Source organism: Aotus nancymaae, unplaced genomic scaffold (assembly GCF_030222135.1).
Source record: "Aotus nancymaae isolate 86718 unplaced genomic scaffold, 86718_ANA_hifiasm-v0.15.2.pri h1tg000072l, whole genome shotgun sequence".
Lineage (NCBI taxonomy): Eukaryota > Metazoa > Chordata > Mammalia > Primates > Aotidae > Aotus > Aotus nancymaae.
This window is the reverse complement of record NW_026988487.1, coordinates 12,298,128-12,314,318: the sequence shown is the minus strand read 5'-3', so window position 1 is coordinate 12,314,318 and position 16,191 is coordinate 12,298,128. Positions and strand designations below refer to the sequence as shown.

General features: G+C 39.5%; 1 protein-coding gene across 2 annotated transcripts in view; it reads left to right on the top strand.

Annotated features, from left to right (window-relative positions):
- Positions 1–16,191, top strand: part of RABEP1 (rabaptin, RAB GTPase binding effector protein 1) — a 126,984-nt gene that overhangs the window by 36,341 nt on the left and 74,452 nt on the right. For both annotated transcript variants that reach the window (XM_021672753.2, XM_064367597.1), the window contains exon 2: positions 10,009–10,137. In XM_021672753.2, coding sequence (XP_021528428.1) covers positions 10,009–10,137 — 129 coding nt within the window. The remainder of the gene's footprint in view (positions 1–10,008; positions 10,138–16,191) is intronic.

Genomic DNA, 16,191 nt, shown 5'->3' with positions numbered 1-16,191 from the left:
TTTGATAGCCATTTCTAGCTACAGGTATTGAAAAGACTACATTCTCCCCATCAAATTACTTTTGCTCATTTATAAAAAATATTGATTAAACATATTGGTGTGAACCTATTCCTGGATTCCAGTCTTTTCAGTGCGCACGCGTGTGTGTGTGTGTGTCCTCTCAGTACTGTAGGCTTTATAGTAAGTTTCAAACTTGGATAATGTAAGTCTTCCAACTTTATTATTTTTCAGAATGTTTTAGCTATTTGTAATTTGCATTGTAGTATAAATTTTAGAATCAACTTCTACAAAATCAGTTTCTACAAAAGGTACATGCTGGAATTTTGATGAGGGTTGCATTGAATCTATAAATCAATCTGGAGAGAATTGACATCTGTGTGCGTGTGTGTGTGTGTGTGTGTGTGTGTGTGTGTATGTGTGTGATCGATCTACAAATCAGCCTGGAGAGAATTGACATCTGTGTGTGTGTGTGTGTGTGTGTGTGTGTGTGTGTGTGTGTGTGTGGTGGAGTCTCACTCTGTCGCCCACAGTGCAGTATAATGGCACGGTCTTGGCTCATAGCAACCTCCGTCTCCTAGGTTCAAGGTGGTGAAACCCTGTCTCTAGTAAAAATACAAAAAAATTAGCTGGGCGTGGTGGCGGGTGCCTGTAATCCTAGGTACTCGGGAGGCTGAGGCAGAAGAATTGCTTGAACCCGGGAGGCAGAGGTTGTAGTGAGCCAAGATGGCACCATTGCACTCCAACCTGGCTGACAGTGAGACTCCATCTCAAAAAAAAAAAAAAAATTGATTTAATAGTAATAATATAAGGGCTTTATAAATTTTTCGTACTGAAATTCAAGCACGTAAAAGTTTAACGTCATTGTGGGTGAATTTTAAGAGTCCCAAGCCAGATTCCAAACTGGCATGATATATTATAGTTCTATTTTGAATACCAGTAGAGTTATAGGCAGAAAACTAAATTATTATTATTTTTTTGAGACAGAGTTTGGCTCTTGTTGTCCAGGCTGGAGTTCAATGGCGCGGTCTCACCACAACCTCTGCCTCCCAGGTTCAAGCAATTCTCATGCCTCAGCCTCCAGAGTAGCTGGGATTACAGGCATATCCCACCATGCCTAGCTAATTTTGTATTTTTAGTAGAGATGGGGTTTTTCCATGTTGGTCAGACTGGTCTCAAACTCTTGACCTCAGGTGATCCGCCCCCTCAGCCTCCCAAAGTGCTGGGATTACAGGCATGAGCCACCATGACCGGCCTGGCAGAAAACTAAATCTTTTGCCTGAGTACTTATCTAAGCCTGGTATTTTTTGTAATATATGTCTGTCTTGTAAGTGAGGAACTAAAATATTTAAATATCCTAATAGAGACTATATCTACTGTTCAGTCCAGTGATGTTCATGCTTTTTCATCTGGCTTGACATTATCTGGTGTTTGAAATACTTGAGAAGTAGGATAACACCAGATTGTACAAATTAAATAGACAATAGACCATTTTTATTCATACATAGTTATATCAACTGTTAGACACCAGCTTTTTGACAGTTACAATGATTGGACTCAATGTAAATCAGAAATTAAGATGATTTTTAAACTATCGGGTAAAATTCATGTAATAGTGGTTGAACTGCAGTGTAAATTGACTAGTATTAAAAAAAAAAAATCCAGGCCGGGTGTGGTGGCTCACGCCTGTAGTCCCAGCACTTTGGGAGCCAAGGCGGGTGGATCACGAGGTCAAGAGATCAAGACCATCCTGGCCAACATGGTGAAACCCCGTCTCTACTAAAAATACAAAAAATTAGCTGGGCATGGTGGCACATGCCTGTAATCCCAGCTACTTGGGTGGCTGAGGCAGGAGAATCGCTTGAACCCAGGAGGCGGAGGTTGCGGTGAGCCAAGATTGCACCATTGCACTCCAGCCTGGGCAACAAGAGCAAAAAAACTCCGTCTCAAAAAAAAAAAAAAACCATAGCTTATTTCAACTGTGTAATTGAGAAGTTGCTTGATTCTGAGGTAATCATTAGTTGGCAACCATTGGAGACTTTTCCATGGTTCACATTGTTATTATTTATTCCATTCGGTAGTACATACTGGAATTTAGTTATATAGCATTATAATAATACAGGAATAGACCCTGGAATGTAGTTTATACTGCATTATCAATTTATTGAACATTCACTCACATCCAATGATCCCCAAATACTTGACAATTGTTTATAGCCCCTCTTTCTTGCTGTCCCTGTCTTTTATTTTATTTATTATTTTTTCTTTTTAAAAGCTTTTTATTTTTTTATTATAGAGATGGGGTTTCACCGTGGCCAGGATGGTCTTGATCTCTTGACCTCGTGATCCACCTGCCTCAGCCTCCCAGAATGCTGGGATTACAGGCGTGAGCCACCGCTCCTGGCCCCCTCTGTCTCTTTTATTAAGAGACAGAGGGGACAGCAAGAAAGAGGGGCTATAAACTCTGTTGTCCAGGCTAGAGTATAGTGACACTATTACAGCTCACTGGAACCTCAAGCTCTTGGGCTCAAGTGATACACCCACCTGAGCTTCCCTAGTAGCTGGGACTACAGGTGTGCACCTGGAATGTCTGGGTAATTTTTCAATTTTTTTTGTAGTGATGAGGTCTCACTATGTTTCCAAGGCTGGTTTCTGTTTGTTTTTTCTTTTAAGATGGTGATCATGCAGCCACTCCCTTGGAAAGGTTGTAGCTCACCCCGAGGCTGGTTTCAAATCCCTGAACTCAAGATCCTCCTGTCTGAGCCTTCCAAAGCCACTCAGATCCCTCTCCTCTGCCTTTTTTGGGGGCAACTGACTTTTATTATGCTCCCATTTCCCTTCTGAATTTTCTGTGTACTACTAGAAATTCCCATACTTTTGTTTACAGTTACTTTTCTTCTGTATTTTTGTATTCTTTTTAAGGTTTTGTTTACCTGCTTAATTTGTAGCTTTGTGTGAATATAATTTCTAGAACATTCAAAAAATTACAGAATAAGTGGCTTATGAACATTTTAGAAAATTAAGTGATACAGTTATCACTAGAAAGGTATATCTAGAACAAATTTGACCAAATAGACATCTTAGCTTTTTCCAGCAGAAGGATAAACCTGGAACTATGAAATCCTGACACTGTTAGTAAGTAGCTGTCGTTTGAGTACCTGTTTTCTGGAGCTACTTTTATATGATGCTATATCTCATTCTTACAACATGCAATACTCTGCAAAACGGGTACCATCTTCATTTTAATAATGATATTTGGGAAAGGTTAAACTCTTTGCTCTAATTCATATAATGAAACCTTGGGTTTGGGGTGAAACACAAGTTTCTCTGACTTCAAAATTCTTGATAGCTTACCTTTGGATTTTAGTAAGGCATTTGCCTACACTGTTCATGAAATCATGGATAAGGTGAAGAAATGTGATTTGATACTAAGGATGGTTGGAATGAATTTATAACTAACAGAACAGTCTTTCTAATAAGTCAGTATCAACCTCCACCAAGATTTCAGGTGGTGTAGCAAAGATCTGGTGTAAAATAAAAAATAAATCAACCACCGGCGCTTTGGTGAAAACTGCACTAGCTTTAGGTTGTAAGAGGAGCCTTGGATTAATAGCAGTTCAAGTGGAAAGGGTTTAAGGACAGTGTTGGATTACATTAATCTATGGGATAACAATAACAATATGGGGTTGTGGCCAAAAAAAAAGAGTAGATTTACTGTAAGTTGTTAAGGGCATGATTCCCTGAAGAAAGGAGACAATGTTTCTTTTAGACTCTATGCTGGTATTATGTTTAGATCAGACTGTCATATTGTATGTGGAATTTTGGCTAAGTTTAGTTTGCAACTTGGGTGAGCAACTTGGATAACGAAGCATTTAGAAATCATGATTAGGGGAATTTTCATCTGGAGAAGAAAACAGGGTGGGTGTGAAACGTCAGATACTAGAAAATCTATTTTCTAATTCTGGAGAGCAGAACCAAAATCTCTAAGGGAGCAGATTTAGAGGAATGTTACTAAAAAGTTTGTTTGTTTGTTTTTTGTTTTTTTTTTTGAGATGAAGTCTCACTCTGTTGCCCAGGCTGGAGGGCAGTTGCGTGATCTTGGCTCACTGTAGCCTCCTCCTCCCCAGTTAAAGTGATTCTCAAGCCTCAGCCTCCCAAGTAGCTGGGACTACAGGCGCCTGCCACCATGCCCAGCTAATTTTTGTTTTGTTTTTAAGTAGAGATGGGGTTTCACCATATTAGTCAGGCTGGTCTTGAACTCCTGACCTCAGGCGATCTGACTGCCTCAGCCTCCCAAAGTGCTGGGATTACAGGTGTGAGCCATCGTGCCTGGCCAGTTTACCTTAGTTTATAAAGTTACTTTATAAACTTTTAAAATTTTTAGACTTTTTTTTTCAGAGTGCAGTGGTCCCAACTTGGCTTACTGCAGCCTTAACCTCCCAGGTGCAAGTGACAGGTGCATGCAACCACGCCTGGCTAATTTTTGTATTTTTAGTAGAGATGGATGGTCTCAATCTGTTGTGCAGACTGGTCTCAAATTCCTGGCCTCAAGCAGTCCTCCCACCTTGGTCTCCCAAAGTGCTTGGATTATAGGTGTGAGCCACTGGGCCTGGCTGGGAAAATCTTATGTTCAGTTTAAAAAATGATTAGTTGGGATGGGGATGGGGGTGGGGAGGGGAAGATTAGTTTGTAAACTGTGAGTTTCTTAAGAGCAAAATTTTAAAAAATGATTTTTTATGTTAAAATATTTTAAGACCATTAAATTATGTATACATTTTATTGAGCAAAGAGAATGAGAGCAATAAAATAACAATTATTAAAAAAGATAAAGCATCTCATTACCTTTTGATTTAAATCTCATCAACATAATTTATTTTTTTCAGAATGCCATTTGAAATATTCATTCCAATCTTTTTTTCTATATAATTTTTGGATATCTCAAACTGTGCTATATGTAAGTTTGTGAATTCTTTTTATTTAATATGAATTTTTCTGTCTTGGAATTTTACTGAATGGATGTACCTACCATAGTTAATAGTTTTATTTTATTTTACTTTAATTTATTCTTTTAGAGACAGGGTCTCATTCTGTCACCCAGACAGGAATGCAGTGGTGCAATCTTAGCTCACTGCAACCTCCACCTCCCGGGTTCAAGCAATTCTCGTGCCTCAGCCTCCTCAGTAGCTGAGATTACAGTTGCGCACCACCAGACAGTGTTTTGCCACATTGGCCAGGTTGGTCTTGAACTCCTGTTCTCAAGACATCTACCTGCTGGCTGGGTGCAGTGGCTTACGCCTGTAATCCCTGCACTTTGGGAGGCCGAGGTAGGCAGATCCATGGGGTCAGGAGTTTGAGACCAGCCTGACCAATGTGGTGGAAACTCCGTCTGTACTAAAAATACAAAAATTAGCTAGGCATGGTGGCATGCACCTGTAATCTCATGTACTCAGGAGGCTGAGGTGTGAGAGTCGCTTGATCCTGGGAGGTAGATGTAGTCTCGCCACTGCACTCCAGGCTGGTGGACAGAACAGGACTCCATCTTGAAAAAAAAAAAAATTCACCTGCCTTGGCCACCCAAAGTGCTAGGATTACAGGAATGAGCCACTGCGCCTGGCCAGTAGTTCTGTTTCAAAATCCAGTGATATACAAGTTAAGACATTTGAGTTTCAGGAACTTTTCAGATTCTATGATCCCACTGGAGTTGTTATTTTTCTATGTGTGTAAATTGCTTGAAATAGGTGTTTTCTTGGATTTTGAACATCATTAAACAAAAAGGTTTTGGTTGTAGTAAATTTCACACTGCTTATGTCTTTATCAAATTTAGTATAATGAGGCCAGATGTGGTGGCTCACGCCTGTAATCCCAGCACTTTGGGAGGCCAAGGTGGGTGGATCACTTGAGGTCAGGAATTTGAGACCCGTCTGCCAAAATGGTGAAACCTCTTCTCTACTAAAAATACAAAAATTAGCTGGGAGTGGTGGCGGGCACCTGTAATCTCAGCTTCTTGGGAGGCTGAGGCAGGAGAATCTCTTCAACCCAGGAGGCAGAAGTTGCAGTGAGTCAAGATCGTGCCATTGCATTCCAGCCTGGGTGACAAAGTGAGACTCTGTCTAAAAAAAAAAGATACATGGTAATGGGAAGGGTATGAGCTAGAAGTCTTAGCATGGAACTAAGTCATGAGGTTAGAAGTGACTTTTGGTCTTTTCTGGCTACAAAGTCATTTGATCACTACTTTTTATCTTTATTCATTAAATAAATACCACCAATTTAATAATGACAGCTAACATTTATCAAGTTTGTTCTATATGTCACACTAAGTACTTTTTATATGAAGTATTAGCTAATGATTGTGACCCATTAGTCACCATGTTATAAAAAAATAATACAGCATTTTGTGTGGTGAGAGCTATTTTCTGCTTGATTTGTGATTGGTTGCTAATGTATTAGGATATGCTTATTTGTAAACTTTCTCATATTCAGGATGAATCAATTTTTCGAGATGTCATAGTAAAGTCATTCTTGTAAACAGCAATGTTTTTGGTCTTTCTATATTGTAGAATCGTAGTATGTTAGCAGTACTTGAAGTGGATGATCACTTCTTAAAAAAAAATAAGACAAATACTTGGTATACTCTCAAAGGAATCATGATTTCTAGAACTGAACACTGTCCTGAAGCCTGGAGAGAGCCAGGCTTTGCGGGTATAGAGTGGATTTAAACTGTGGGTCCCAGCCATAAGGGGGTTGGGAGTAATGGAAACATACTTAATCTTGGCTGCATCTTTAATGGCTGTATTTTTGTTTTGTTGATTCATTAACCTTACTTCCTAAATATAAATATATGAATGTTGAGAGGTATGAGTGTTTTGGTTATGTGTACATTTTGGTAGAAGGTTAGGGATAGGAGGGGATATGTCTTACTAGGGAAAAATAAGAACAAAGGGATTTTGGTTTTTCTCTTTTCTTGATTCCCCAGAACCCTTTGTTACCTGTGTACTAATCACTAGCTACCAGTAATAATAAAGTGTTAAGTGGAAAAGTTGTTTAACTTATTAAACATTGTGAATTTAACAATAAAAATACCAGCAGAATTAGCACAGAGAACAAATATCTTTCATGATTTCAAATCATAAGATGAGAGAATTGCACATTATTTCCTTCCAATGGCTTCCTCATCTGTCTTTCTCAGTTATCAAACCTTCAGTCGACCAGAAGTCATTGCTTTGACTTAAGAGACCCTACATGTTCCTTCCTTAAGATAATTACCTTTAATGACATGGAACTCACAGCAGCAGTCATCCTCTTCCTGCGATGGATTGCACTTACACTATTAAATCTATGGTGAGGCCAGTTTGAAGGTCTCATGGAAATGAATAGAGAGGCTTTTTGACTTGCCATGGGCTATATCACGTTATAAATTGGAAATTTCTTAAGTCAAAATGGGTTTAATATGCCTAACTTAGGGATCATCATAGCTTAGCCTAGCTACCTTAAATGTGCTCAGAACTCTTAGATTAGCCTACAGTTGGGCAAGATCATCTAACAGAAAGCCTGTTGACAAAGGCTGGTGTACTTATATTCTCAGCCTTCTAAGTTTTAGAAGGTTTAATATTGTTGAAGGCTGGCATTACAGCAGTTTGTTTGTTCATGTTGCTATGAAGATACATGGCAGGCCAGGCGTGGTGGCTCACACCTGTAATCCCAGCACTTTGGGAGGCTGGGGCAGGTGGATAATGAGGTCAAGAGATGGAGACCATCCTGGCCAACATGGTGAAACCCTGTCTCTACTAAAAATACAAAAATTAGCTTGGCGTGTTGGCACACACCTGTAATCCCTTCTACTCAGGAGGCTGAGGCAGGAGAATCACTTGAATCTGGGAGACGGAGGTTACAGTGAGCCGACATCGGGCCTCTGCACTCCAGCCTGGCGACAGAGCAAGACTCCGTCTCAAAAAAAAAAAAAAAAAAAAAAGATACTTGGTAATAGGGAAGGGTATAAGCTGGAAGTCTAAGCATGGTACTGAGTCAGAATCATGAGCTTGGACGTGGCTTCTGGTTTTTTCTGGCTACATACAAGGTCATTTGATTACTACTATTTATTCATTAAATATACTACCAATTTAGTAATGACAGCTAATATCAAGTTACAATAAAATATTGTATATCTCATGTAATTTATTGAATTCTGTAGTGAAAGTTGAAAGTGAAAAAGAAAATGATTGCATGAGTACCATAATAAAGTAGAAAAATTGTAAGTGAAACCATCATAAGTCTGAACTATCTGTATTGGTTTTAGTTCATTGTCAAAGGAATACATACCTGCATAGAAGAGAACTTTGAAAATCATATGGAAGGCCAGGTGTGGTGGCTCACGCCCTGTAATCCCAGCACTTTGGGAGGCCGAGGTAGGCAGATCTTTTTTTTTTTTTTTTTGAGACGGAGTTTCACTCTCGTTACCCAGGCTGGAGTGCAGTGGCACGATCTCGGCTCACCGCAACCTCCGCCTCCTGGGTTCAAGCAATTCTCCTGCCTCAGCCTCCCGAGTACCTGGGACTACAGGCTTGCGCCACCATGTCCAGCTAATTTTTGTATTTTTAGTAGAGACAGGGTTTCACCATGTTGACCAGGATGGTCTCGATCTCTTGACCTCGTGATCCACCTGCCTCTGCCTCCCAAAGTGCTAGGATTATAGGTGTGAGCCACTGCGCCCAGCAGGCAGGCAGATCTTTTGAGGTCAGCAGTTCAAGTCCAGCCTGACCAACATGTGAAACCCAATCTCTACTAAAAATACAGAAATTAGCCAGGCTTGGTGGTGCATGGCTGTAGTCCTAGCTACTTGGGAGGCTGAGGCAGGAAAATCGCTTGAACCTGGGAGGTGGAAGTTGCAGTGAACTGAGATGGCACCACTGCACTCCAGCCTTGGTGACAGAGTGAGACTCTGTCAAAAAAAAACAATTCATATGGAAGAAATTAATGAGACATAATTCTATTACTCATAAATCATTGGTACATTTTTTTCAGTCTTTTTTTCTGTGCATTTGAAAATTAGCTCTTAGTTAAATTGAGTGGTTGGGAGAGGGTAGCCTTCAAAGATAATCTCAGATCTTGGTTAAAATTATAGGCGAATCATCATTATTTGGAGTGGCTTGTAGTAGGGAACTTGGATCTCTGCTGGCCTAGGTAGTTAGTGGTTGATTAGTACTAATTGATATCCCCTAAAGGGGTTACGGTCATAGTTTTAAGGCGGGATCCTGTTGGTAAAAGAGGAGATAAGGTGTTTGGACAGCTGGACCTCCTGTCTTAAGCTTCAATCAAAAGAACCCCTGGGTTTGGTTAGGGAAGGCAATTATTTAACCAGCGGTGTCCAAATTATAACGCCCATAAAGTAAAAAACAGTCTGCTAATCCCTGCATACCATGATCAATATTAAAAACATGGAAGAAAACCAGATTATCTCCCAGTAAATGAGAGTTTATATAGAATGTACAGTTCTGTATCCTCTCTCTCTGAATGGGTTTATTATAATCTCAGTATAATGGTAATGGATCATTTTGAAGTTGGAAGAATAGTTCAGTCTGGTATGGCTACGCTAATTAGGGAACCTATTAGATTTTGCTTGTGACACTTGAGGGAAACAGGAAATACCAAAATTGTCAGTGGATACATTTGTGGGATAAATAGCTCAAATAATCCAACATTTAACTGTTCTAAAATTGAATTGCTACTCATTTTCACAAAGGAACTTTAGAAGCTCTTTTTTTATGGGGAAATTGGTCTTACGTGATTCTCTGTATATTTGCAGTTTCGCTTTACATGACTCATTTATAGTTGTGTATTAAGTCTAATAGGAGTGTCTTAACATTAGAATTTCCTAGCATATTGTGGATTTTTGGAAGAAGCTTGACTACTTGTTTCGTATATAGCAATGTGCAGGTGGAATACTAATTTAGTGTTTTAGCTTAATTTATAAATAATAAAAGTTATTACTTGTTAACTAGTATTTTTTTCCCCCAGTTTCTCTTCAGCAGCGGGTAGCAGAATTGGAAAAAATTAATGCAGAATTTTTACGTGCACAACAGCAGCTTGAGCAAGAATTTAATCAAAAGAGAGCAAAATTTAAGGAGTTATATTTGGCTAAAGAGGGTAAGTTCATAAGTCTCCCACCAACTTCAATGCAAAAATTGCCTTAAAGTGTTGCGTTTCTTGGTAGTAGTGTTAATTTTATCATGGAATAAACCTTGATTTTATTTGTTCTTGCATAATAAGAGAATACTGTTTAAAGTCTAGAGTTAAGAATGGGATTGAAAAACAAGTTGAAAAATGCCTTATTCAGATTTTTCCTTGTTTTTTGATCTTACTGTTGATATTTAGGTTGCATAGCCCTGAGATAAGAGACTATCGGTACTCTTAACACTTGAGATACAGTCATGGGCAAGCTAGGATTGTTGGCATTCTAATAACAGCTTTCACTGTGTTACCTTTAATTCTATGAAATGTCTGTTTTATCCGATAAATGTTCAGTTATTTACCAATAAATACTTGTTTAATACCTACTGTGAGGCAGACATTGTACTTATGTGTTAGGTATACAGAAGGAGCAAAATTCATGTTGTTCTTTAACTTAGTTGAACTCAATGAGGAAAACAGATGTTGAGTAATTGTGTGATGAGTTGTTAAAATGGAAACTGTTGGCCCAGAGCATTGGCTCACACATGCAATCCCAGCACTTTGAAAGGCCCAGGTGGGGCCAGGCGCGGTGGCTTACACCTGTAATCCCAGCACTTTGGAGGCTGAGGTGGGCAGATCACAAGGTCAGGAGTTCGAGACCAACCTGGCCAACATGCTGAAATCCCGTGTCTCCTAAAAATACTGGTAGATAATACATGGTAGATAATACATTTTGCACAGTATCAAAAATTAGCTGGGTGTGGTGGCGTGCACCTGTAGTCCCAGCTTATTCTGGAGGCTGAGGCAGAACCTGGGAGGCGGAGGTTACAGTGAGCCAAGATTGTGCCACTGCAGTCCAGCCTGGTGACAGAGTGAGACTCTATCTCAAAAAAAAGAAAAGTGTATAGAAATTACTGGAAATGCAGCTCTTTTGAGATATAGTCATTAAATCATTAATCTCTGGATGAATATTACTACTAGAAAAAGATAGCTTTTTAGCATCAATTCTATTGCAATAATTTTTTTTTAAAGATATAAATGCCAGGAATTCTTGGTCTCATAAGTAGGTAGATAGAAATAGAGTTTTATTAAAGCAATTACTATTCAATTCTCTTAGCTCTTTCTGAATTATGTTAAATTACATCGTTCTTTAGCATCAAAATGTTTTTATTCTATCAGCTAACAAGTGAACTAGGTCTTCCTTCAATTTTGTTGAAAGAAGTATTAGAGGTCGGGCGCAGTGGCTCATGCCTGTAATCCCAGCACTTTGGGAGGCCAGATCATGAGGTTAGGAGATTGAGACCATCCTAGCCAACATGGTGAAACCCAGTCTCTACTAAAAATACAATAAAATTAGCTGGGCATGGTGGTGCACGCCTGTAGTCTCAATTACTCGGGAGGCTGAGGCAGGAGAATTGCTTGAACCCAGGAGGCAGAGATTGCTGTGAGCCGAGATTGCGCCACTGCATTACAGCCTGGGTGACCATGTGAGACTCCGTCAAAAAAAAAAAAGAAAAAGAGATATTGGATCCACCTGACTTGCCAAAAGATTTGTTACATAGTTACTAGTCATTCACTCTTTAATTATTGACACTAATTTTAATTATCCCTCTGTTACAATACCATAGAGTTGTTTTCTTTTTTGAGCCAGAGTCTGGCTTTTTCACTCAGGCTGGAGTGCAGTGGCACAATCTTGGCTCACCACAACCTCCGCCTCCCGGGTTCAAACGATTCTTCTGCCTAGCCTCCTGAGTAACCGGGATTACAAGTGTGTGCTATCACACCTGGCTAATTTTTTTTTGTATTTTTAGTAGAGACGGGGTTTCACCATGCTGGCCAGGTTGGTCTTGCAGTCCTAACCTCTACCCGTCTCGGCCTTTCACAATGCTAGGATTACAGGTATGAGCCACCGTGCCTGGCCTTGTAGAGGATTTTTTAATACAACAGGGCAGTGAACCATAGTAAAATACTATAGAATGGAAGGTTCTTAGGCCTTGCAGAATTTAGTCCTGGCTTGGAAAGTGTTACTGACTGGTATGGAATGGGGTTCCATTTTCTCATGGCTTTCAGGAGGGCTGCTTTTTATTTTCTTCCTTAATAGGCTGGTAAGGGGATGGGAAAGTTGATGTTCGTGTCTAGGCATAGTGGCACTCTGCAAGACACTGTGGAGATTGGGATAAATGAGATATATGGCTTCTATTCCTAAGAAAATATGTCTACTGTGGTAGACAGTACATTTTGCACAGTATCATTTCGACATGTGTTAAGTGTCATAAGAAGTAAGTCTTGTCTGGGCTGGGCACAGTGACTCACACTGTAACCCTAGCACTTTGGGAGGGGTGAGGTGGGCGGATCACCTGAGGTCAGGAGTTAGAGACCAGCCTGGCCAACATGATGAAACCCTGTCTCTACTAAAAATATAGAAAAATTAGCTGGGTGTGGTGGCGCACACCTATAGTCCCAGCTACTCGGGAGGCTGAGGCAGGAGAATTGCTTGAACCCAGGAGGCAGAGGTTGCAGTGCGCTGAGGTTGCGCCACTGCACTCCAGCCTGGGCGACAGAGCGAGACTGTCTCAAATAAGTTCTCTCTGGTTATTCAGTATGTTCACAGGAATTTATCCTCTCCCTTTAAAAATTTGTTTATGCTTTTGAATTAATCAAGGACCACCATCCACTTTGCAATGGTATATTATCAAGATGACCTGTAATACATTTGATGTATATATAAAAGGTTGTGGTAGTGTTTTCTCTGATGATTAGTTGAAACCTAGTATGATGCTGGCTAATGATACCCGTTTTCTCCTTTACCTCTTATACCAAAACCTCTGTAGCTTGTTTATCCTGTCTACAGTTAATTGAAGTCAGTCGTTTCTAAACCTTGTTTGTTTTGCTTTTTTTCTTTCTCCCCAAATACAGCTGTTAGGGTTCCTTTGTTTTCTTAATTTTCTTTGAAATTATAAAATTGACTTTCCCCCAAAATTCTGAAGAAATGAAAATGACCAAGAACCTCCCATTTCTGAAATGCACTATCAGCTGCAGTTTTAGATCTTTGAATTAAAAAGCTTGTAACATGAGTTGGTTCAAAAAAACATGCTCAGTTAAGATTGCATTGATGACATCTGGAACCAATAAATAATCTTTTTGTATGCTATTGTATCTTTACTGTCGAAAGGGTTCAGTTAACTTAGCTGGCCATAGTGAACAGTTGGGGTAAATTTTTACAAAAGTTCAAAATAAATACTGTGATCCCTTTTGAGAGTTTTTGGTGGCATTCCTGAAGAAAATACATAGTATAATAAAAGGTCAATGCTGATTACTTAGTTTTTGTCTTGGCTGTTAGCCTATATCATAATAACAATTAAATGTGAAGATTTCCCCTGAGACAGAGGCTTATATTGTATCTACTGTGAAGTCTAAATCTAGTCTTTAATGATTGCCACAGGTGTTTACAATATAAACCAGGATTTTGATGTGCACAGCAGTCTTTGTTTTATCTTTTAGGAAAACCAGGTCAAGGTAACCCTGAAAGTCCAAACATTGTTTTTTCCCCAATAGGTTCAGCTTTTGCTTTAGTGTTGTAATAGTTGTGTTTGCACTTGTTTCGAGAATAGCTGAAATATAAGTGCAAACAGTAATGAGAAATGCTAATAAAAGAGATTATTACCTTTTTTGCTTCTTTTATTGCCTGTTCTTTTCTTAGTATGCATTCTTTTTTTTTTTTTTTTTTTTTTGAGAAAGAGTCTCTCTGTCGCCCAGGCTGGAATGCAGTGGCACCATCTCGGCTCACTGCAACTCTGCTTCCCAGGTTTAAGTGATTCTCCTGCCTCAGCCTCTTGAGTATCTGGGACTACAGGCAGGTGCCACCACACCTGGCTACTTTTTATAGTTGAGATGGGGTTTCACCATGTTGGCCAGGCTAGTGTTAGTACCCATTCTTTTCCAAGATGACTTAAACTGGGAATGTTATAAATATTTCTGAACGTTTTGTTGCATTTCTGTTGAACTTGAAATATTTTCTGATTAAGCTTTCCTAAACCTCAGAACGTGGCACTACAGCAGTGTTTGTTTTGTGCTTTGGAAATACGTAGTTTTGGGCAATGAGTAAGAGACTGAAATATGAAATACCGTACAAAAGACCATATGGTTCTCAATTGGATGAAAAATAGTAGAAATAGAGCTCATAGTTCATCACCAGAAGACATTGAAATTTTCTGGTGGTGTTCAAAAGGTCTTTATACATAGTTATAATTTATATAAAGCTGTTATGCTAACTGGTCAGAACTTCAATAGCGAAAAGCTAGATTTAGGAAGCTATCTGTAGTTCCAGTGCCATAAACTTGCCCTTAGATATGGAAATGAAAAGAGATCAAATAAAATTAACAATTAAAACCCATTAGTAATATTGTAAACAAAAGATTAGAAATTAAAATAGTGTTTGTTAATTATTTGTTTAACCAGCAGAGAAGACACAGAGGTTTTAGTAAATTAGAAAACAGTACTGAGAAGTTCTCTCTCCTAGTGAGACAAAGAGGAAAATATGAAAGAACATAACAAAGACATAGAGGATGAATTGAGAGCCTTCAACATACATCTGAAAAGAGTTGCAGGGGAAGAGAATGGAAGGAATAGTAAAGAATATTTGAAGAGATAACTTAGATTTTTACTAGTAAAAAATGTGAGTTCTTAAATACTGAGTACCAAACAGGTTAAATAGTCAATTCATTCCTTGACACATCTTTTATATCGTAGAACATCAAGAATGAAAATAATATGTGGGCCAGGCATGTTTGGGAGGCTGAGGCGGGTACATCACCTGAGGTTGGGAGTTTGAGACCAGCCTGACCAACATGGAGAAACCCCATCTCTACAAAAAACGCAAAATTAGCCAGGTGTGGTGGCAATGCCTATAATCTCAGCTACTTGGGAGATTGAGGCAGGAGCATTGCTTGAACCCAGGAGGTGGAGGTTGTGGCTAGTTGAGATCGCAACATTGCACTCCAGCCTGCGCAACAAGAGTGAAACTCTGTCTCGGGGGGGAAAAAAAAAGAAAAAAGAAAAATGTGAAAATATACCAGAGAGAAACAATTACAGTGAAAAGAAATACTTCATAAACACCATAGATTCCAGAAGGCAATGAAATAAGATCTCCAAAGTGTAGAGAAAAAAATAATTGTCAACGTAAAACTTTATATACTGCTAAATTATTTAATAGTGAGGGCAAAATAGATACTTTAGACATATAAAAACTGAGAGCACTTAGCTATCTACATAATCACTAAAAGAACTGCTAGTAGGCCGGGCATGGTGGCTCATGCCTGTAATCCCAGCACTTTGGGAGGCCTAGGTGGGCAGATCACCTGAGGTCGGGAGTTCAAGACCAGCCTGACCAACATAGAGAAACCCATCTCTACTGAAAATACAAAATTAGTCGAACGTAGTGGCTTGAGCCTATAATCCCAGCTACTCAGGAGGCTGAGGTGGGAGAATGGCTTGAACCTAGGAGGTGGCAGCCTGGGCAACAAGAGTGAAACTCCGTCTCAAAAAAAAAAAATACTAGTAGAGATAGACATTTGCAAAAAGAAAACATAGAGAAAATGTAGTATAGGATATAAGAAATAGTATAGGCTGGGTGCAGTGGCTAATGCTTATAATCCCAGCACTTTGGGAGCCCCAGGTGGGTGGATTGCCTAAGGTCAGGAGTTTGAGACCAGCCTGGCCAATGTGGGGAAACCCTGTCTCTACTAAAAATACAAAAATTAGCTGGGTGTGGTGATGGGCACCTGTAAGCCCAGCTACTTGGAAGGCTGAGGTAGGAGAATTGCTTGAACCCAAGAGACGAAGGTTGCAGTGAGCTGAGATCATGCCACTGCACTCCAGCCTGGGCGACAGAGCGAGACTCCGTCTTAAGAAAAAGAAAAGTATAAGAAACAATACAAAATACAGAAATTGATAAATATATTTTATTTTTACTTTTTGAGATGGAATCTTGCTCTGTTGCCCTGGCTGGAGTGCAATGGCATGATCTTGGCT